This window comes from Cygnus olor, chromosome 2 (assembly GCF_009769625.2).
Source record: "Cygnus olor isolate bCygOlo1 chromosome 2, bCygOlo1.pri.v2, whole genome shotgun sequence".
Classification (NCBI taxonomy): Eukaryota; Metazoa; Chordata; class Aves; order Anseriformes; family Anatidae; genus Cygnus; species Cygnus olor.
The window spans coordinates 17,194,102-17,217,542 of record NC_049170.1 but is presented as its reverse complement, the minus strand read 5'-3'; the positions used below and the strand labels follow the sequence as shown (position 1 = coordinate 17,217,542).

At 39.0% G+C, this 23,441-nt stretch overlaps 1 protein-coding gene across 4 annotated transcripts in view; it reads right to left on the bottom strand.

The window, feature by feature from the left end:
* The window catches only part of MPP7 (membrane palmitoylated protein 7), a 151,668-nt gene that overhangs the window by 91,099 nt on the left and 37,128 nt on the right, over positions 1-23,441 (bottom strand). For all 4 annotated transcript variants that reach the window (XM_040548046.1, XM_040548048.1, XM_040548049.1 and 1 more), the window contains 2 exons: positions 18,956-19,122; positions 4,678-4,796 (listed from right to left, as the gene is read on the bottom strand). In XM_040548046.1, the coding sequence (XP_040403980.1) occupies positions 4,678-4,796; positions 18,956-18,992 (156 nt within the window). In that variant the 5' untranslated portion in view covers positions 18,993-19,122. The remainder of the gene's footprint in view (positions 1-4,677; positions 4,797-18,955; positions 19,123-23,441) is intronic.

Sequence of the window (23,441 nt, the reverse complement as noted above, 5' to 3'; positions counted from 1 at the left end):
GATTGTATAAATATTAGTTCTAGAGAAAGTGCACACAAAGAACAAAGTAATCAGAAAGTAAATAACTTGTGTTACGAATAAAAAATATTTTATGTGTTACGAGTAAGAAATATTTCAATAATAGCTTGAAGTACAGAAGCAGTCAACATCAACGTCATCAGGCTGCCATGAAGAAAGCCAACTCCATCCCAGCCAGACAGTACGACCTCCATCCTTTAGTCATGCTCATATCTTACTCTAATCCATCCTCATCCATCACCACCGTCGCCATCCTTTGACGCCAACACAGCTATCATTCCCTTAGTCTACAGGTCGTCCATGTCAAGTGTTCAGAACACTGAGTCCAGAACAATCAGCTGTCACACACAACTCACCAGAACAACTCACAAAGACAACTCTGCTTCCTCTATATACTTTTGGGAGGAATATTCAGTTGTGGGGATGCTTGAGGACATGCCCAGGCAGAAGCATTTACCATTCGGGTGCATGACACGGGAGGTGAATGCATAAGATGTGTGTGGTGCATACCTGGATGTTGGCTGCAGGATGTCTGACACATCACGGGGCAGGGGAAGCTGCACCAGAAGACCCCTCCATGAGCTCCAGGAGAACCACCACAGTTGTGAAATTTGGGCTATGTAATCACACGATTGAATTTGCATGCCAATGAATTTACATTGGGATACACTCTTGACTATTCTAATTTCGAAGATTAGATTGCTTAGAAAAAGCTGTTAGTCATTGGCACAGACAGACATTAGCACACGCAAAACATTTCTCAGAACTTCAAGCCAAGCCATATCCAGGTGAAACCAATAGAAAATTAGCACAAATTAAGGTTTTGCAGGGCCAGCTACCAAAATACTATGCAGTCATAATTAAACCAGACTAGATTCACCAAATAATCCTTACTCTTTGCAGTAGTTATTTTCTTCTCCAATGCCACATACTGTTTTTTTGGCTTTTTGGATGTCTGATCTCTTCCCTATCAAGGGGAGTAACAATACTACTTGTGCCTTTGTTTTCCTAATGCAAAGTACAGCACTGGCTAAAGATCTGTCCATGCTCTGAGCTGGCCAAAGCCAATCAGCAAATTGCAATTGGTGAAAAAGTAGGTCGGTAGCAGCCTAACAGATAAACTTACTCAGTGTTTGAGCATTACACCCACAACAAGAAACATTCAAGGCTACAGTGCAAGTAGAAGCTTCATCTTGGAGCTAAACAAACAGACAATTGCAGACAAACAGCAAAACATGTCCGGTGCACTAACAGCAAGCAAACACACATGGAAACTCTTGCAGCTCCTCTGAAAATCAGCTAAAGGAGTAGTTAGAACAGATCTTTATTTATATATTTTCCTCTTTTAAAAAAAAAAAAAAAGGCAAAAACATGAAAAAACGACCACCAACACAACCAGAGTGAATGTGTACTATCTGAAATTTCAGCTAGGTTTGTAGTCATATTTTCTTAGTTCTTTTCTATAAATCTCTACAGAATTACTGGGATCTCAACCATATAAAAAGTAATGAGAAGGTTGAAGATTTTTGGTTGAACTTAAGAGAGTTATGTAATAAGACAAGGAAGTAATAAATTGAGTGAAGCAGAGACAAACTTTGAACATTCACTATCCAGAGCCAGCTTTCTCTTCCAAACTGTCAACAATATCTGTGGGTTCCTTCTTCTCTATACTTTGCAAACTAAAATCTAATCAACAGATTCTTTTATTGAGAAAAAAGAATGCAAGACCAGTTGCATCAGTTTTTGCTGGTTTTACTTACTACAATAGGAATGTACTGTAGGGAACAATCCAGTATTTGCAGGGGAATGGACTGGATGATCTAATACAACTTTTCCATTTCTGACTTCTTAGAACAGCTCAGGCTGATCCAAGTTCACAAAGGGATTTCTGTCCAACGGCACTGAATGAAGAGAAATCTAAGGCAAGGATTTTTCTTTTCAATATCAAGAGAACCAGAGTAGCAAACCATATGCCATCGCATACAACCACGCAGAAAACACTGTGACTATTAAATACCCGTAAAACTCAGAATATCTGTACAAAAGGTAGAAAGTTAATTTTATACTTAAACTTTTCAAGCAATTTGGAGCGCTTTATCCATTTTAAAACTTAGAAAACAGCTCTTTTCTACTATTTGCAATTAAATAGTAAGGTAAGAAGTTCAGCTTTGAATTTTTTATTAAGCAGTGTGCCTATTTTAAACAGATAAATAGTAGTGCCTAATTAGTAGTATACCAGTGCTAATTTTCTTTCTATTTATGAAGTTTAAAACCCACAGATACCAGGATCACAACATCCTTGGCTCTAAGCTAGTGCTTCTTTTTTATTACAAAATATCTGTCATCATTCTCTGCCTAAGGAATTAAAAACATTTGTCTTTACAACTATAGTTGACTTTAAGAAGTTACTGCTAGGAAAAACAGTCTTTCAAATAAGATACCAGAACCCAGAAAGAAAGGTTTGGCACTTCTGAAGCCTTGTAAAAGGGAAAAGCTATGGAAGATGAGATTCTCTCTTTTGCTCTTACAATTTCATTCCAAAAAAGCCATGCACTGCCTTCTCTGAAACTTGATAACACACTGGATAATCCTTCTAAAATGTGTTAAAGGTCAAACAAATACTATAAGTTTCAGATACAGCCAAAGGGCAGGAGTATGAACTAGATAACCTTTTAAAAGCCCTTCATGCCCGATTTTCTGTAGCTGAACAACACAGAAATCAAAAGGTGAGGTCCTACAGCCTATGCCATACACTGAGTCAGACTAGATGTTGGTAACAGTCTCAGTTCTTATAATTAAAAATCTCTGTCTTTTGAGTGAAATTAGTACAGTGCATTAAACAATAAGTGCTACTAGTGAACACTAAAGATGCATTTTCAAGAATTAAATCTATTTGAAGACAACGTGAGTCCTAATAGGACTTTAATATAACTGTTCACAGGTTCGGAGTTAAATATATATTTCATTCTTGGCCCTAAAACTTACAAGATAAAAAAGATGGTTGGAATACTTCAATGACTTCTTGTTGTAACTGCAAGGAAATGTCCACTTACTGACCCCCAAAACTTTCCAACTGCATCAAGAAACCTTTCTCATTCAATTCTCATCCAGTAAGGCCAATCTACAACATGGTATTACGGCATGCAACTAGGATAGCCAGTAGGAGAGCCCAACTTTTCCGAGCTGCGAGTACGCTGCAGATGAGTGTAATATCTACAGTCATGTTAACTTTGTTTTCTTTTGGGGACAGGCAAAAGGGAGCAAGTGAATGAGTTAAAATGTTTTGGTTTTGCCTCAATACAAAATTAAGAGCAAATGTTGAAATTTTAATGTTTCACAGATCCACACTCGTTTTCAGCCAGCCTTCTTTAATTCCCAATCCAGAAAGAAAACTAACTTAGCTACTGACCTAACATTTAATTTAGATTCACACGACCGTCAGCCTGTATTTGAAACATAACCAGTGCTCCCCTTTCAGTGGTGATCTTAGCAAGCTGAACAGACAGCTGAATCAAAGCGGTAAGAAGTGTAGGAATTGCTGTGCTTCAGAAACTTTGATGAAATTCTTTAGGCAAACGAGTATTGAAAAGCACTGTTCTGCTGCTTGTTGCTTTTGTGTATCTACTACCAGACAGTACTTGTGTTTATTTTCATATGTAATTTTGCAGGTAATTTGAAAACTTTGCCCAAGTACAACATTATAATTTCTTTTCCTGGAACAAGATAGCTGAAAGAAAGGGAAAAAGGTGACTTTTAAAATCTACATAAAATAATCTCGGTTGCTTCAGTTTTAAGCCTCCTCTCACGCAATGACTGACAACTGTAACAAACTCTGCTCAATTATGTGCAATCTGGATATATTCATGGTATGGGTTACCACCACCTACTGACTCACTTGAGACCTCAGAATTTCCTTACAGCTCGAATTAGCTCTGTACTAGAGACTTGAGCCACACTTACCATGTTGTAGGAGTGGAACATTTCTAACCAGCTGATTGGTCCCGTTTTTCTTCTTCAAGCTATTTTAACATTATTGGGGTTGCTCTGCATACTCCCGTGGCATGCTTTGATTTTTTATTGCTGATCACTTTCATAACAGGACACTTTACTCAAGTATTCTTCCAAACTTATTTTAGGTCGTATTTTAGTCCAACATATTTATGTGCAAAACAATTTTAAATGGAGGCAAGCCAATAAAAGAAACAGCTTACTAGAATTTCAGTTGACTTTGTTAAAGGAAATTATTTTAAATTAATGTGGCTACTGAACTGTTGCCATACTTGACCTCAGAAAATATATTCCTTCTAATTTTTGCTGTGAACATTTATTTATTTAAGCTAAACTCCAGGTCTTGAATGTTGACCATAAAGAAGGCTCAGATTTCCTGCTACTATTTCGTACTCTCTTTTTCTAAACAAGGGCAAACAACATATGTTTGCTGCATTAGCATTATACTGCCAAAACATCACTCTTAAATGAAATCATCTATGTATTTTTGGTAGAATCTTATTTAACAACTTCCACCCCTGACAGAAACAGAGTTAAAACAAGGCTGTTTTGTTTTCACTGAGCAAGTTTGATCACTGGTTTACTAGATGGCGCTCAAAACATTTTTCCATATGCTCTTCTCAAAGAGAAACTGACTTAAATGTGGTTTACCTTCACCAATGAATGAAGGCTTTTTTCACCAAACATATCCCAGAGGAAGGTCAGGTCTTCCTGGCTGTCCACATGTGGCTGCAGCTGGGCTGGCAATGCAGCCAGCAGCTCATACAGACCTATAAAATGAAAATAAAACACAGAGTGTAATCTAGGGGTGATCTCATTAATTTCACTTAACAGTTCTGTGTAATTGGCTGCCTGGAGCATGTCATTTTAACTGAATACGGAGACTGGAGTACCCAACATAACATTAACTTGTAGAACCAAAAGGAACATTTTTTAAAAATTACTAAGAAGCAAGCATTAGCAGTGTACTTTTTACCTTGTCACAGTTGTCAAGCTTCTATATCCGTATGTATTTACACAAGGTTACACAGAAAATTCGTAAAGTTTTTTTTTTTTAAAAAAAAAGACAAAACGAGAAAAAAACATACATTCCTTTGCTTAATCGTTATTCCATTTCCCTTGATGTTAGCCAAAGAGTGAAATGAGTCATGAATAGGAAAAACTTCCTTAAAAGAACAGAAACTGGATAGGGTGGTCCATTAAAAAAGGGTTCGTGGTTTCTCTAAATATTTCTTGCTAATATATTGCTTAATATTTTTTTTATCCCGTGTTCAGTAGGAACCTATAGCAAGACAAAAGGAACCGCTCTGTTTTGCAGCACTACACCTTAAAAAACAAACCCAACACAGCTTTCCCAGAGGCATCCCCACAGAGCGATGTTTCAGTAACAGTTTTAATTTGCAGGTATCCAAGGCTCTGCGCAGGGTTAAAGCAATTGCTGCTCCCAGTTATTTGTGGCACACCTCACCAGCGGGCTCCGAGGGGCAGACAGTAGCGCAGTGTTCCACAGTAGCATGCAGCAGAAAATATCCATCATGCACACAGGCCATCAAGCTGCTGTCCAAGAAATGTAGCAACAGTGTTTGCAGCAGCCCTCTTTAGGGAGGTAACCTGGCATGAGCTGATATCAATTCATAGCACATGTTTAATTTTCCAGTGGGATTACTTGGGGTAAAAAGGACAAAATGCCTTTTTCTCCTGTCTGCTGTCTACAAAAACACCAATAGTCTCCCGGGATCCAAGATACATGGTCCTGCTATTATTTTTAGTCTGAGTAAGTGCTGCTGTTCGTCACAAGGACGGATTTACAAGATATTCTACTAGCAAAGAACGTTACTGTGAGTTATAGGTTGCCTATCATTATTATGCCTATTATCTCCCTAAAACTCGATCTCAAATATTTACCAGTAAACATAATTTCACAGCCTTTCCAGGCACCACATATCCCCTTTCAAAATTACATACAGCACCTTTGGGATCTGATTATTTAACATTTTTGTCTTTTTACTGCCTTTCAGTAAAATATTCTGGAAAAAAAAACGTTCCTTCCAGATACATTCTTTTTGTGGTCCAAGTGTTTTGGTGGTTGACATTCATTTTCTTAGAATCTTGCTTTTATTTAAATCTGCTCTTGTTTATCCTTCAGAAATACTGTAAAAAGAGGATATAACTCAAGCCACTACAATTTTGCATGGATAGAAAAAGAAACCCAAGTCTTGCCTACCAAGACTCCATCAATGACTGAACAAACACCCGAGGAACAGAAGTCTGAATGGGTCTCTTGGCTCTTGCTTTCTGGATTATTAGAATTTCAGCACTTTGTTTAAAAAGAAAAAATAAAAACAAATTCAGAGTTTCTCTGGATATCACAGTAGCTGAAAAATGACATCAACAGAACTTCAGGTGAGGAAATAAGTGCGTAGGAAGAACAAATATTAAAACTGCAAAATTTACTTCAATTTACTTTGTCCTTAAGAAATTCGTTTAGATAATTAAAATTTCTTTACACTCAGCTTTCATTTCTGCACATGGCCACTTTTGTTAATGCAAATGAATTCACCTCTGAATAACCTGAAGGTTATTAAAAAATCGAATAAAAAATTCAAGGTAACCTTACACTGTGGCCTAACTTCAGGAACAATTCACATGTGCCATTCAGAGGAAAGAAGATACTAACTTCAGCCGTTCCCTCCACATTAGAGATGCACAACAAATTAAGGGCTTAAATTTCACATATCATCTACTGTCAAAATATTCTATGCTGGTAAATATTGCCCCTTGAACCTTTGATAATTAATTCCCTGGTGAAAATAAAAGGTTCCTGATGGACTAACTCTTACAGTAGTGATACAAAGTGAGACTGTATCTGCTTGTAAAGAGACATGGTTTTATGCACAGAACTGCCTGCAATCCAGGACAGAGTAATCTGGCAGGTGCTTACATACCTTACGGCTTCCACACCCAGCTCAAAAGTTGCTGTGGGCTTCATTTACTCATAGAGCCCTGAATGCCCCTTCTGGGGAAGTGGGTGGCTTTGTCTCACCAGCCCTACTGCTAGCTTCCACGGAAATGTACCCCATTTATGCAGCTCTTCTGGAGCAATGGAGAAAATTAGGCAGGTGCATTTTTTCCAATACTATGGTTATGTTTCAAATGCTGCCCTGCTTTACCTCTGCAGTCCAATGTTTGTAGCTTTCACCCTGAAGGTGAAGAAAATCAGGATTCAGCTCTTCTCCGCAGCAGAAGAGCCCCAGCCACGCAGCGTGCCAGGGAACACCGCTCGCCTGCTCTTTAGACTCCTCTTGAAACCAAGCATTATGTAGCCAGAAATAAAATTAAAATAAAATAAAATAAAATAGCCAAACAAAACTTCAGCAGGAAGAGGACCTGAGGTTTTTAGCTGGAGAGAGCAGATGGTAAAGACCAAATTTAAAATAGTGAAATTCCAACATCCAGCTCAGCTCTACCCTCTTTTTAAACACAACATGACAGCAGCAAAAGGTGCTGGTACATGTGAAGGCTTAGCTTCACGTAAGTGTATTTTTTTCTTGTTCCTTCTGCTGTGCCCAGTGCCATGGAATCAAAATTTCTCAGATGGGCATTAAGGTTTTTATACATAAAGAAAAACTGTGTTTTGTTCTTCTGCCCCTTGCACCAACTCCTTAAGAGCTAAAACATGGCATTTTATTTGTATCTCAGCCAGACGAAACGCATTGTTCTGATGTACTGCAGTGGAAAGAAATAGTGACAAGTGTGGCTGGTGCACTGCTAGCAAATGGGATTTAAAAGCAAGTGCTTTTGTGGTAAGGACAGGGACCAGAAAATTTGCCACACTGCCATAAATTGGTAATGCCTTCAGATGACTACAGACATATCGGCCTCATTGAAATGACCACTGACTTGTCACATCCACCTTTCTGACACCTGAACAGTAGAAGATCAAGTCTCTGCTGCCCTGCAGCTGTCACTACGTGGAGTTGCTTCCATGCAGCAAGGTAAGCAATCCAAATTTAATACTGGAGACTTTGCTTTAGCACATCCTCAAACCGATCCCTAAAGCTACTAAATAGCATCTCAGGTGCTTCTGGAGGCCAGAGCCAGAGGCCACTGCAATCAGTATAAGTACCTCACTGGTTTTACTGCAGTCAGGCTGTTGAAAGCAGATTATTATTATTATTATGTTTTTAAATCCTTTCAGTAGAAATTAGAAATATTGAAATGCTGCTGCACTGAACTTCATTGTCACAGGCATATCCTGTGTACTGAGACGGGCCGCTATGGGAATTAAAAATGCATTTTCCTTGCAGTAGCCATGGGATGAGACACAGCTCCACAACCGAGACCTAAACGCTGCTGTCCTAAGCGCGTGGCTGCCAGCCCTCAGCTGGGCTATCAGTCTCAGCGCGATGCTTTCTTCTCACACCTCCAAGTCATCCAAAAAGCAGGGACCTCCTAGTAAAAAAAGTATTTTGCACACATTTTTGGAAAGATGCCTACAATTTAAACTAACACACACACACACACAAAGTTTTTAAAAGGCTCTAGAAGTTGTTTTAAAAAACAAAAATCACAAAAAGCTGAAAAAAATCGTGGGTTTTCTGAATGCCTGATGTTGGCAACACTGTAAAGAGCCTTGAAAAAAATAAAAAAAAAATAAAAGCTTTTTTATACAATGTTGCTATTCTACTCAGGTCCTTGTAATTTTTTTTTAGTCTAGTTTGGCTAAATTTAAGCAAGTTTTATATTTAAAAGGAATCACATGTCCACTGGGATTTTCTAGTATCAAAATACTTCAGGTGTCAAAATTCAGTAAAGTAAACATGACTTACACAAGAAAAACTCATTTACTTCTATTTTTAAAAGCAGAACATTTATTCGGAGGTCTCAAATGACCTGAGCATACATTACAAAAATTAACAATGAGTTTAAGCATGGAGATGAAAGACTATTTTGCAACTATAAAAAAGGAAGCAAGTCCAGTCAGTCCTACAACTTGGAGGAAAAAAATCTCACATCACAATGTAATCACCCCTGGACTTTCCCAAATCATTGAATCAGAGGAGGAAACAGGGCCCTTTCTAGATGAAACACGGACACCTAAGCCAGTGGCAGTAAAAAGAGTCAACTCCAGATAAATAAGGGAACTCCCAGTTTTAGATACCAGTATGCTGATATTTATATTCGTGTTATATAAATTAGATACAGTGCCTAAGATGAACTAAGATGTGAACTACGTAAAACCTGTGGCATGGCAACACTACTGAAAGGGGCAAGCACTGCACACAGTAATAACATAAAACCCTTGTGAGAGTGGAAGGGGTTGGGGAATGTTGGAAGGTGCTTAGACAGCCTATGAAACCCAACTAGCTCCATCAAGAATAAAGAAATATAATAAATTAACACCAGACATACGATACACTTTCCATGAAGTTTACTTCATCCAAGAAAAAAAAACCACAGGCAATTAAAAGCAATGACTAGATAACCTTGCTTACAGAAATAATCCCTACTAACTATATTCATGTCAATAACCTAATACACATACGAATCCTAAAACTAAAATTTACAACAGCTTTTCATGGATAGAGAAACCACTCTGAAGATTTTAGACTTGTTGCAGTCACAGAGTAACCCAAAATGGTTGCAAAATAAGGCTTGTAGCGTTCTGCCAGCCCGGACTAAAGAAACAATTTCAAGGGAAAAATCCAAGTATGCTTGAAAACACAGCATTGTCCCAGCTTAAAAAGGTAATCGATAGATTTCACACTTTTTTTCTATTAACACAGTTAAGCAGCTCCCGTCTTCAGGGTATCTTCAGTTTTTCCTAAGCTTAATTAATACAATTTAGTTTTATTAGATCCGAGGAACAGAGTGTATAATAATGACAATCCCAATTTAAAAACGTTTAACCTAACTTTGCGCATGCAATAAGATTTAAGACTGAGAAGAAATGGAAAGCTTTTAAATCAGAAACAACAGGACATAAAGAATTTTTCCAGTTCTAGAAAATTGCTTCCTTCAGAGTGTTATATTCTATAGCAGACTGCTTGTTCCTAGGAGGAGAATAAATGGCTAAGCAATTGATGAAAGTGTTCCCGGACTGAACCACTCACACTGCGGATTCCAGATGCTCTACATTCTTGACATCAGAATGGAAAAATTTACTGTTAGTCTAGAGAAATTTAATATCACCATTCTTGTCATATCCTTCATAGCTTCATTATTAGGACAAGTCTGTGGAAGCTATAAACTAGCGCTAAATGATAAAAAATATGGTCTCTGCGTTCCATCACTCTCTGCATATTACAAGAAAACACCAACTTTGTTTTGGTTAGCATAGGGAAAAAAACAGAGACAAATGGATGTGTGTTTGCTTTCGTATGTTAATTAATTTCCCAAATTAGCATTCTGGACAACGATGCCAGACTTCAAATCAAAAATTTTTACTGTAACTGAGGGGTAATAAACACTAAAGAACATATATCTAAGCCCAGAACAACACTGTAAAATTTTATTGTATTAATAAAACGGGACACACCAACCTTTAAATTTTCCACTTTGTCAAAGGTAAAATAATCAGCACCATTTGCTGCCTTTTATAAGAAGCTGATATTTTTTCACATTTGAACTGTACTTTACAGTTCAATAAAGGATCAGACAACACTCTCCTTACACAAAGCAAACAGCCCTGCAACAGAAACCCTTGTTCTGACATCACTGCTGCTGCAGAGTAAAATCAAAGTCACTACCACCGAATATTGAAAGTTGTTTCACTCTCGGGTTTGAGATCAGTCTTCAAGCACACGTTCACATAAAAACATTCTGTGCAGATATGGATTAGGACAGACATACTCCACTGCCCTATCAGACTCCAGCTGTACGATGACCACTGGGTGCTCAGTCTGATGTGCTACAAATAGTTCTTTTGTATGTTCCTAATTCCCCTGAGTGTATAGGCTTCCTGACACTGCAAGAAGACTTTATCAGTGGTTCTTTAAGAAAAATTGTTCAATATGATTCTATCATGTACATTTTTTTTAAATTTTGCAATTTAGTGTTCTATAAAAACATTTAATCTAATTTCCAGAAGATAGGAAATACTGAGTAACCAGATAACTATAACATGCAGGTCATCAGCACCCCAAAAAACTATCTATTTTGTTTTCTTTACTAATTCACAAAGAAGCAAACTGCTAAAATCGTTACAGGTGGCACTAATTAAAATGTCAATGTTCTATTTTTTTATCCTAATGAAAGCAAGAATTTTGTAACACATACCCTCAGAGAACAAGATTACACGTTCAGTAAGGGCAGTACAGTATTCTGACTTAACAATTGTACCCAATTTTTATTCCTCCAAGCTAGAGCAATTTGTTAACCCACCTTAAAGCAACATTATGACAGAAAACGCTGAAAGTAAGCAATCGTTTAAACCCATCACTTTTAAAAATATTATTTCCTTCAAAATGGAAAAGTCTTTAGTTTTGGAACTTGGCTACAGAAGCTACAGAATCCGCAGTTGTTTGAAACAGTTATTGGTCTTTTAGGATTTGTCTCAACATGTGTATTTCAGATTTAGCATACCGCATACCGGCGCGCTCTGATTCGAGTTAAGCAGTTGATCCCTACTCGCATTTGTACAGTGCGAGACCGAGTTCTTGCTTGTACAGCTCATCAAACCTGGTTCAAAACTGAAACCCCTCAAAATATCCTTACAAGGCACTCCATCAACAAAGATACTTTGAAAATTCATAAAAATACTTTCACGAGCATTAAGAAGCTCTATTATTTGCAGGAATAATACAAACATAAAGCTGTGTTAAAGTGACCTATCAAACCAAATTAATGAGCAGCTTGTGGCGAGCTCGTACAAAGATCTGACGTGCATGTTTGCAAAAACCCTTGGCTCCTCCAAAGAAGCCTGCGTACTACGACACCTTGAATAACCTTGACTAACTGACTGGTCCTTTGTACAGACGTCAGCCTGGGGAGTCTGAAGTATTTATATCTAGATCTTCATCAACACTAGAGGAGGCAATAGCAAGTATCTGGCAGGCAGTCAGGAAAGAACTCATTCCAGCACTAGGATGTCAGAAAAAGAATCACTGGGCATGCTCGGCATGTTTAACTCTTCAGTCACAGCTTGCAAGGTTAACAGACCTGGTGCAGGGAGGTGTGGCAAGGAATCCTAAATGTGGCGTTTTACATCTGCAACAGGAGGCTGCAATATCTCATTAAGAGACTGGATGAAGACTTCTGACAACAGAAGCTGAGACTATTTTTAACTCAGTTGTGCCTAAAAATACTGGAAGGACCATTTGACTACCATGTAGCTCGGCCTTCCATTCTGTGTCTTAAGAATGGACGACAACATCCTACAATCTATGTGATAGAGATGACAGCACTGATGTCCAAAAACATGCTTTAATGTAAGTCTATCCTTGCACTATTGTGTCTCACTGTATGACTGAGTTTAAAGTTTAATGCTCAAGAGAAGTTATACCATCCCCTCAGTCATATAAGCACACACAGGCACACAAATATTGATCTACAAGTCTACACAATTATATAGGTATATAAAGAAGAGTCAAGTACATCTCTGCAGTCTCAAAGAGAAGTCCAAAAAAGGAAACTAGGAGTGGCAAAATTTCGTATTTCATCCCCTAAAATATACACTGCACTGAGGTGTGCTTTTGCTCTTTTGTCTGTTTTTTTGTTTGTTTTTAACCAATGTGTTACCGTAAAAGCAAAATCGAACTTGAACCCATGTTCCACAACAAGCAACTATCAACTGCTAGCAGGGAAGCTTCTCACTACCTCAAAGCAGTACTAAATTTCCTTCAGATTAACAGCTTTAGCTTTTATTAAAACAGGCAATACTTGACCCCACGTTGGGCTGAGAAGCCACAGAACCTTTCATCTGACAGTAAATGCACACAATCTGCTCCGCTAGCCGAGCTGGATTCTGGCAGAGTTACACTTGTGCGTTACAGCATCGCAGTCTGCTCTTGTCAAAGGACGTTTGGCAGAAGTGGGAATTGTCAACCCTCGCTGTAATTACAGCTTCTCCTCCAACGAAAGTAGCTATACATTTAAGACTTTGGTTAGAAACGATAAAGACTGACATACTTTCAAATTTACCGCAAAACTACACATTGCTCACCAAAAAAAAAAAAAAGAGAGAGAAAAAAAAAGTTACATTCCTGCTGCCAGACCATTTGAAGTTAAATTTGCGTCCAAGAACTGTAACAGTTTCAAGGAGTTTACCACCAGTAAATATAACTGCACGCATTTTCTGATTCCACACGGGTGAATCAGTCTAGCATAACATAAAGCATTACACCAAAACAGAAGAGTTTAGAGAAATTTCATTCTCCTTTGAACAAATTCTCCAACACTCACCGTAAATGTGTTGATACCAAAATACTCTTTTTTCCCCAATACCAGAAAGTTATATTTTTAAAAATTAAATCTGATAGCAATTAAAGCTAGCCATACACCTCATACTTTCCCACGTCTTTCACGTTAATGCTAGCCTACAAGCCATTTAATGCCTCTGGCAGCTGGAGATGGGGAGAATTCAAGAAAGCACGGTAAAATATTGGCTCTATTTAGTAACTCGGTGCAAGTTTTGCCTCAGCTAACGTCCTGGCTGTCATGAAATCTAGCCGCATCTGTGCGTTTCAAGGCGGGGAGCAATTCAAGCAGCCGTGCGATCGCAGTGCAGCCAAGGGCTCGGGCGCTATGCACGCAGCGGCACACTGCCGTGCAAGCCGGGCTCTGCGGTGCGCAGCGGGCACGTCGAGGCTCTGCTCCGTGCGTGCTGGGCTTTCACCCGGCCGCTGGGCCCGTCACACGTCGGCGCCGAAGCAGAGGCAGCTTGGACCTGGTCTCTGCCGCCCCGCAAGCGTTTTGCTGGCAGCCTCCGGCGGAACAGCTACTCCCAGGTCTTTCCTTCATCCTTCTCCTCAGTTCCCTTTCTCTTCATCTCGTAACAACAAAACCCCAGATCTTGGGCCACCATTTTATTGCATTTTTTAAGCAGTCTGTAAAAATAGAACTCCCTGGTTTGTAGCTCCCTCCTCCTGCTAGCAACTGGTAGAAAAGGCTAAAATCTGCAGCCACCTCAGCTTCATTTGCCCTTCAGCCCCGACAAACATTTCTCATGTCCCGCTCTCGGCTCAGTCAACTCCTCAGCTTTCTCTGCTTGTCGGTACTTTTCTTTCTTCTCTCCACCTCTTTATCCGTTTTGTTATCAACCACTTAGTTAAGATTATGCTAAAGCTGGCAAGCTCATTAAAGTGTGTTAGTAGTAAATATAGCGAACACATCCATACCAAAACAGTAAAAGCAAGGATAGTGTCTTTCAACGTCCAGGTGACTGCAAAAATCATCTTTGAACTTTGCATTGCTCTCCCTCGTCACTGGCACACACCCGACGGACTGTGGAGCTATCGAATCACCATAACGGTCTAGCAAAGAATTTGTACCGTTATTCACTACATCCACATCAACGGCATGCAGCTTCAGCAGTGTAGATAATTATTGGAGAATCACAGAGAAATACCCAACGTTTCAAACAAGCTTCATAGCTTTATTTTGTGTAATTACAAAAGAGAAAACACCAAAACCAGGAGTCTATTAAAGCCATGGGAACTTACAATTCGGTTAGCAACAAACGTGATTTTTTCCCATTTAAAAACTAGTGTGTATTCAGTTTTATATGCCTATAATACTGGGGGAAAAATAACACTATCTGGCACAGCATCAGCGGCTAATATGTCCTCAAGAAGGAGCTAATGTAAGCCTTGCACATTTTTACCGTCTATAACTTAAAATATTCAAATTCAAGAACTGTTTCTGACTTTCATTATATTTAAGCAATCTCACACAGTTTTACTGGGGACCAAACTTGGCCACTCCATGTGATATTCCTGCTGACAACACATGAATCACTAACACAGCGTCTGCTTTGCACATTCTTGCGCTAGTTTTTAAGGACAAACAGAAAAAGCATTTTGAAACCCATCAGCTGAGCAAGCTCACTAAAGGGCTGTGAAGAAAGAAATCTGTAACAACTTTACTATGTTTTTCACACTAAAACACCACCTCACAAAGCACAATGATGTCATCTAGGCTCCACCAAAGTCAGCAAGGAAGCTGCCATCAACTACTGTGAAGCCAGGAGAGTGAACAAATCTTCTTAAACAGATAAGTGAACGCTAGATCTCACAGACTTGCTTCACCTGCAAAAGTGCAAATCTTCATTCTCAGTCTTTGAACTCTACGTGATGGGTTTGCACGCTGAGTTCAAACATGTGGAACATGGAAATACACCAAGCTTCAGATGAAGCCTCACGCAGGAGCTCAGCCCTTCAGTCAAGATGGTTGCTTTCAGATAATTTTGACCCAATGCTGATGGGACAATAAGCCTTAAGAAGATCACCTGCCTGTTGTCAACAAGTAAAACTATTTAATGTGTGCACGTGTGTATGTAGAAATGTGGGTGCAAACACAAACCTGTAATTGATAAGAATGTTTTCCATTTTAACATTTTATAAGAATTTTCTGACATTCACAGATGACGCATTTCTATCAATTAGTTCCCGGTGAACAATCACTTGTTTTCAAATCCAGGTTTACTTCTACTTCACCAGGGTGGAACAGATACAGAAATAAGCTACATTGGGGTTTTGTTTGAATGTGTTAATAAGACAGAGTCTCAGCAAACAGACTAAAGGAAGTTACCTTCCCCACACTAACTGCACGTTTTTGTTAGGTCCCCATCAACTAACTAACTCCACAGCACTCCACACCGACTCCTCTCCTGGATCAGAGCAGTTCCAGCACATTGCAGGCAACAACACTTGTTCCCCAGGGGTCAGTGTTAGGGCCCATCCTCTTTAATATCCTTATTGATGACTTGGATGAGGGAATTGAGTGCACCCTCACTAAGTTTGCAGATGACACCAAGCTGTGGGGAAGTGTCGATCTGCCGGAGGGGTAGGGAGGCCCTGAAGAGGGACCTGGACAGGATGGGTCAATGGGCAGAGGCCAATGGGATGAGGTTCAACATGGCTAAGTGCTGGGTCCTGCACTCTGGTCACAACAACCCCATGCAGCGCTACAGGCTTGGGGCAGAGTGGCTGGAAAGCTGTGCAGAGGAAAGGGATCTGGGGGTGTTGGTCGATGCTCGCCTGAACGTGAGCCGGCAGTGTGCCCAGGTGGCCAAGAAGGCCAGAGGCATCCTGGCCTGTGTCAGGATTAGTGCAGTCAGCAGGACCGGGGAGGTGGTCGTCCCCCTGTACTCTGCTCTGGTGAGGCCTCACCTCGAGTGCTGTGTTCAGTTTTGGGCCCCTCGCTACAAGAAGGACATCGAGGCCCTGGAGCGTGTCCAGAGAAGGGCTACGAAGCTGCTGAAGGGCCTGGGACACAAGTCCTGTGAGGAGCGGCTGAGGGAGCTGGGGTTGTTTAGTCTGGGGAAGAGAAGACTCGGGGGAGACCTTATTGCTCTCTGCAGCTACCTGAAAGGAAGGTGTGGGGGGCTGGCGGTCGGCCTCTTCTCGCAGATAACCAGTGATAGGACTAGAGGGATTGGCCTCAAGGTGCGCCAGGGGAGGTTTAGGTTGGAAATTAGGAGACATTTCTTCTCAGAAAGAGCAGTCAGGCACTGGAATGGGTTGCCCTGAGAGGTGGTGGAGTCACCGTTCCTAGCAGTGTTCAAGGAGAGGTTGGCTGTGGTGCTTAGGGACATGCTTTAGTTGGTGATGTTGGTAGTAGGGGGATGGTTGGGCCAGATGATCTTGGAGGTCTTTTCCAACCTTAATGATTCTATGAACACACACACACACCACCAGTTTATGCAGTGAGGATGAAAGAGCAAGAGGAAAGGGGATCTACCCACCTTTGAACAGGGAGCAGCAAAAATAAGAAAATCCATTTTTTAGTGTATCTTTTTTGTTGTTTTTTTTTTTTTTTTTAGTCTAAGTGTGAGAGTTATACCAGAAAAACAGGGCTCTGAGGTGGATTATGCTGCAGATTAGAAAACATCTGTCCTATAACCAGGACAGAGAGCACAGTTTGATGTAGTCATTAAAAAAACAAAACAAAACACACACAAAAAAAACACATTAATACCTATCATGCCCTTCAAGAGAAGCAGTAAGAAAGTGGAAAGAAAGAATTCTCTTTTCCTTCCAAATGCAAATGTTTATTTAAAAAAACAATTTTATACCTTGCAGTGGAAAACAAACTGGATTTGACAAACAGTATTATTTAAGCAGCAAGATCTTAATGATGCATACCGTACTTTACTACTATAGATTTCATAGGACAAGGACAGTTGAGCTTTATCCCACATAATTAATTAAGATGTACTTGGAGTATGACACGCATCAAATAGGACAGTAAATAGGACATCAAATAGGACTGGGTTTTGAGACACTAAGACACACAATTTAAACATCAGTGTTTTTTTTTCATTTGTTCAAACAATTTTTGTTATTAGGAAAATATGTCCATTGCTATTCTTTCTGGACATACTAACATTCTTTAAATAATAAAACTACCAATATTATTAGCATCAGGCACTAGTCATCACACATCCTCCTACTATTCATCTTAAAATTTTCTTGAGACTTCAGAAAGCATTTGGCCATGTAATATTAAAAAAAAAAAATAAGGCAGTTTTTGGAAGGACACAAAAGATTATGTGATAAAGGAAGGAAAGTTCCACAGTGGAAAATCAGCCTAAATTAGACTACAACATCTTCCAAAATTCAGCTTGAGTATACTCAATAGCTTCAACTGTGACAGAAGTGAAGCATGTATTTCCATGGAGAAGAAAAGTGAGGTAGATAGAGGTAGGATTTGGGAAGATGGTAGGCTAACCTCAAACACAGAAACACACACGCCCCTCCATCATTAAGGGAGAAAAAGTAAAAGAAACAACAACAACAAATTCTTACAATTCATCTTTTCACATGTACATGAGGTGTGAGGGGAAAAAAAAAAAGATCACTGCACTCTGCAGTCTATTTAAAGTAATAATTCAATGAAGTTCCTTACATTATTTTTGGTTTCCTGACTTGAAATCTCCCTCTTCCTTTTCAAAATCTTGCTATAACTTCTTGTGCATAAAACTATATGATCTAGAATAACAAGCAGAGAGGTGGAAAGCAATGATCTTTCAATTGTAATCTCAGTGGGATGACCTATTTACCAAACACCCTTGAGAAAAAATACTAACTTCACTTGTCCCTAAAATAGAGACAAAAATATTGCCAGAGATTGCACACAACAGCAAGATTAGATTTAACCTTTGAATGTAGCTTACTATTGCTACAAAGAAGGTTAAAACTACAGAAAGCTACATATCTGCACTCCAACTGCCTGCACTCAGTGATAGGAACTGGACTCTGATTTGGAAGGCAAAGGAAGGAAGAGAACTTGAGACAGTATTTTTCTTCTCCTAATTTGTTAAAGAAGTGTCAAAACTAAGTAGTCTGTGTTCAGAAATAACTCCGCTGATAACTAACTCACAGAGGGGATAGTCTAGACTGCTGCAAATATTAAGGCATGTATGATATCATCATCTTTTTTTCTCCTCCTTTTTAAAGTTAACATTGTAGGAACCACTCTGAGGTGAATCCAAATTCTTCAGATCCATATTTAGTATCTGTTTGGGGGCTGGGGATAGGGAGAAGAGGATGGTGGGACTTTTAAAAAGTAATTTATTATTTTTATTAAACCTGCGGCGTTCCATATACTTACATTAACTTCAGGAAGAAAAGGTTATGTTTAAAGTGCTAACTTACGCATCTGTTAAGACCACAATTAATTATCTTATTTGATGATTTCTTGAAACAGAGACTGTAGACTTAACAAATAAGCTCTGGAGGAAACATGCAGTACTCCTTGGCTTGCGTACCTGTGTCACTTCCAGATCCAGTTGATAACGCTGGCATGATTTAGTCTGCAGAGTATCACGCAGGAACGTCAGACTAGTGCTCTGCGGCCAGGAGGCAGAAGTTAATTTCGGTTTAACTGCTTGCAGCCAAGTTGTCTACAAAGATTTATGCAATCTCCCCGCTTCTCCTAGAAAGAACGGAAACAGAATTTTACAATTAAGAACTTTGTTAAACTGTAAATTACTGCTGCTAACCAAACCCAATCATTATCACAAAATAAGCTTTTGATTTAAGTCTCTCAAAAACAACAAAGCTCTTTGCATTTATATAGAACTGTTAAGGTTTTTTCCCCAGGTGAAACACGTTTTGTTTTCTTCAGTCTAGTCTATAATCCCATCCCGCTGTAAAAATAACTTCACACATTTCTCTCATGTAAATTATACTCTAACTCTAGCATGTCAGGTATTTGGGAAATATAGTGTTCTTTAAATAAAAACAGTGAATAATTTAAGTCACTCTAATTTTGTTACTACTTTTCACAGAAAAAAAAATTGCTTACATGTTAATTTATTCCATGCTTCTACTCAAACTCTTTTCAATCCATTTCAGTACATTTAAAATCCGACATGTGATTTTTATTTGTAATCTGGAAATATAAACTAAATTTTAACTGAAATTATAAAAATCAGGACTGTAGCTAACACTTATCCAGGGTAAACGGCAACTGGATTTATGGAGCCATTCTCATCATTCTCACGCAAACTATATAAAGATTTTTTTCCTGTAATTCATTACCATGAAGTCACTTTTTTTTTTTTTTTTAGATACAGTTTTTAATTATTGCATAGGCCTACAAACATTAAATTTGGGTCTTTTGTTTTAACCAGCTCTTGAGGAAAATTCAGAGAAAATGTAACAAAAGTATGAACCAATTTCAAATGTAAGTGAACACATTTAAATTCGGGTATGTTAAAATATAAAACTGAAAGAAACTCAAACTCTTTTCACAAGACTGGAAATGTTTACTAATAGCAGGGCAGGGGCTGATGTGTTTGCAGGGAGAAGGAATGGAGAGGGTGAAGTAGAAGCTTACAGAAAATAAAGTAGTTTCTCCAGATTTCAGAAAACAAAGTGTCCTTGAAGAAAGAAACCAGCATGGTTCTGCCTTAGCATAAGAAATTAAACAAAAAAGAGAGCATTTTGCTGCTGCTGTTGCTGATTTGGTTTTTGTTGTTTTTGTTTGTTTGTTTTGTTTAAACACATTCATATTAATCAGAATGACTTTTGAAGTCATCTTGGCTCCAAAAGTGCATATTTTGGACACATTTGTACTTGGCAACAGTCTCATGGAAGAGTAATATACAGGTGCTGTAAACACTGTATGCTGTTCAAAAGTTTCTTTCTCCAACAACAAAAAAAAAAGAATAAATCCACACATTGCTAAAAACTATTGCAACATATTAAGGGCCATCCATAAGATTTTGTTTGTTCCTTTTTAAATCAATTATTAGATATAAACTAGTTGTTAACTTGTCCCTATGTGTAAGCCTATAGTTTAAATAGTCTGGCAACATTTTGAATTTTTTTTTTCCTTTCCCCCTAAACATTTTACCCGGAGAAAGATTTTGCATGTCAGCTTTCAAACCCCAGTGATTCTGGATATTTTTTAAAGAAGATAAGCACAACAGAAGTTACAGCGATAGATAACTTCTTCTACTATTAAACAGAATGAATAAAACTCAAAACATATCTATCATAATTGTTTTAGGGATGGTTTTGGTTGTGGGTTGGGGTTTTTTTGTTTGTTTGTTTTTGTAGTTATAAATGGTTTTGTTAAAGAAAAAAGCTTTCACCCAAAAAGCATCCATTTCCCCCCAAAATCAATATTCATTAAATCAATACAAAGTCTATTAGCTTAAACTAAATTTAAAACAGAGATAAGGGAGCACTTCAAAGTGAAAGATAAACTTATGATGACAAAGTGTAAAACATCTATATGCAAAGCTAGCCAGGGTGCCGTTTAAAAGGGGAAAAAAAAATCTAGACATCATAGCCAAGGACACACTGTATAAATTAAGAGCAAACATACTCACTTTACACTAATTCTGTTTGTTTTCTTTTTATTGTACCACATACAAGTACCGTAAAGGAGGACTCCTGTTGCAAGCTCACTTACAGTCCCCAGAGTGAGCACACAACTACAGCCGTAGGACGGGTGGAAGCACTTTAGGTTTTCATGTGTGTTAGAAACCGGTTAAAACAAAATGATTTCCTGCTAATGGGCCATCTTTAATTTATATGCAGCTCTGTCTACTTAAAAAATCCACCCAAACATGCACAGCATTCTCATTAATAAGGATTAATTAGAAACTCAGATTCCTCAAAAAAATCATTGTGAAATGTGGAAAGTCTTGATGATCTACATACATGTCATGTATTCAGAACTCAATCGTGCTCTTTATTTTTCTTTATTTCACGGTAAATCATTTGATATTTAAAAAAAATCAAGTTCCTTATTATTTAAGAAACTTATATATGGCATAAAGTTATTCCCCCCAGATCCTAAATATATATTAATGAAAAATAAATGACCTGATGAAATCCTTACCAGTAAAATGCTTAATATTTTGCTGGAATGGAAGAGGGATTTTTTTTTTCTAACTTGCAAATTAAGCTACATTTTTGCAGTGATGATGTTATTTTCTTTGGCTCGCTTTATTTAAAATGCTTTGGAAGTTTTTGTCGGAGCCCAGCCATAGGCATTGCTGACTGCTGTATGGAATCGATTTGCTGCAACACAGAAATACCAGCTGTTACAGTATGTCCTGAGAGGGATTACCGAATATTCTTAAATTGAAGTTCAATCCATCTTTCCATAAAAATTAGAACCAAAAGCCAGGAACGTAACAGCAGTATCAAGTGCACCTGAGGCATTTACAATACCCAACAGGACCGTTACAACCAGCCTTTAAAAAGGGCTTATTTTTGAAATTTCATTATTCCAGTTGTACCTTGCTTCTATATATCACACTGTATCAGATTCTTCTGGCATCCACCATGTGGAAACAGTGAAATATGCGAAGCCCGGCGATACGCGGCTGACTTTCCACCAGGCCCCGGGCCGCCTCCCCGGCCGCCGCGGCGCTCCTGACACCTAGCGGCCCGCCGCCGCCTGCGGGCCCGGCCCGGCCTTTGTCACACACAGCTCGGGGTCGAGGCTCCTAGGGCCGGGTTTCTGAGGGATTTCAGGCTCGAGAGGGAAAGGGGCTTCTGAAAACGCTAGGAAATGGTTTAATGGTTTCCACTGTGTGTGTATTTACCTCAACGGCGAAGGGCGTTCCTATCTCTAGGGCTTTCCGGTCGAACTACAGACATGCGAAAAAAACCTGGATGGCTGTAAAAATGTGTTTCCTTGCCTTTACATAACTCTTGTACACTATACAAGCACATTAACCAAGCCAGACACACTTCACCCGCCAAGTTCATTACGGTAACACAACGTATGGTGGTGCCAAATGCCCCGGCTATAAATAGCCAGGAGGGCAGCAGAAGCCTCCTGGGAACACCTTTCAGAAGGCAAAATCCTACAATCACAGCTCTCCAAGGGAACCGTTCTTCTGCCTGTCACACAACTAAGGGGCCCCTTACCCATGGACAGAGGGGAAGGGGATAAATCCTACTCCCCACCACCCATGTCATAACTACGGACAGCAGTGGGAAGGTCAAACCCAAGGGTGGGAGACACAGTATGAGCGCTAAGGTGCGCTATGCCTTGTGCATAACCCTAGCTTTAGTGGCTTCTTTCTAGCATCATCTGTTGTTTTTGAATGAGAGTGACTCCATTAGTCACACGTACACTTAATGTTCATCAACTTAGCTTTTTCTACTCCAAAAAGCAATTCAAATTTATCTTTATAGCAAGCATCATGCATCTGGAGACGGCATGCATCAGGACTTGGTTCTACATTCAGCTCCCTGTCCAAACCTCAATGAACTTCATAATATTTCTTTCTGAAAGGTTATTTTATAAGTTAATATTTTTGGCACTTTAATGAATATAAACAATTTTCCTTCACATTTAAAAGGCAGGCTGATGATTTCAGTTGATTTAAAACAGTTAGAAGTATAAAAAGTATGAGCCTAATAATGTTATGAATCAAGGAAAAAACATAAAAAAACAGGTTGTTCAATACAAGAAACACACTTAACATGTTCTTCTAAAGGATGCTACAGTTATGAAGACTATAACCTGGATTTCCAGAACTAAAACAGCATGCCTGCAAATGGTATTTGAACTACCAGATAGAGATTTCATGTGGAGACAGGAAATTTGACAGCCATTCGGTCTTGTATTCATTGTGGGGCCTCCAGTAATTGAATGACTAGAGACATGTATACAAGTCTCCAAAACCTAGTCAGCACAGGAAATTGCCAAAGGAGGTTTTCTAGACTGGGGGAAGTAAATCTGCTTTGGTAGACAAAATGTGAACAGAAAATGGTGGTCCA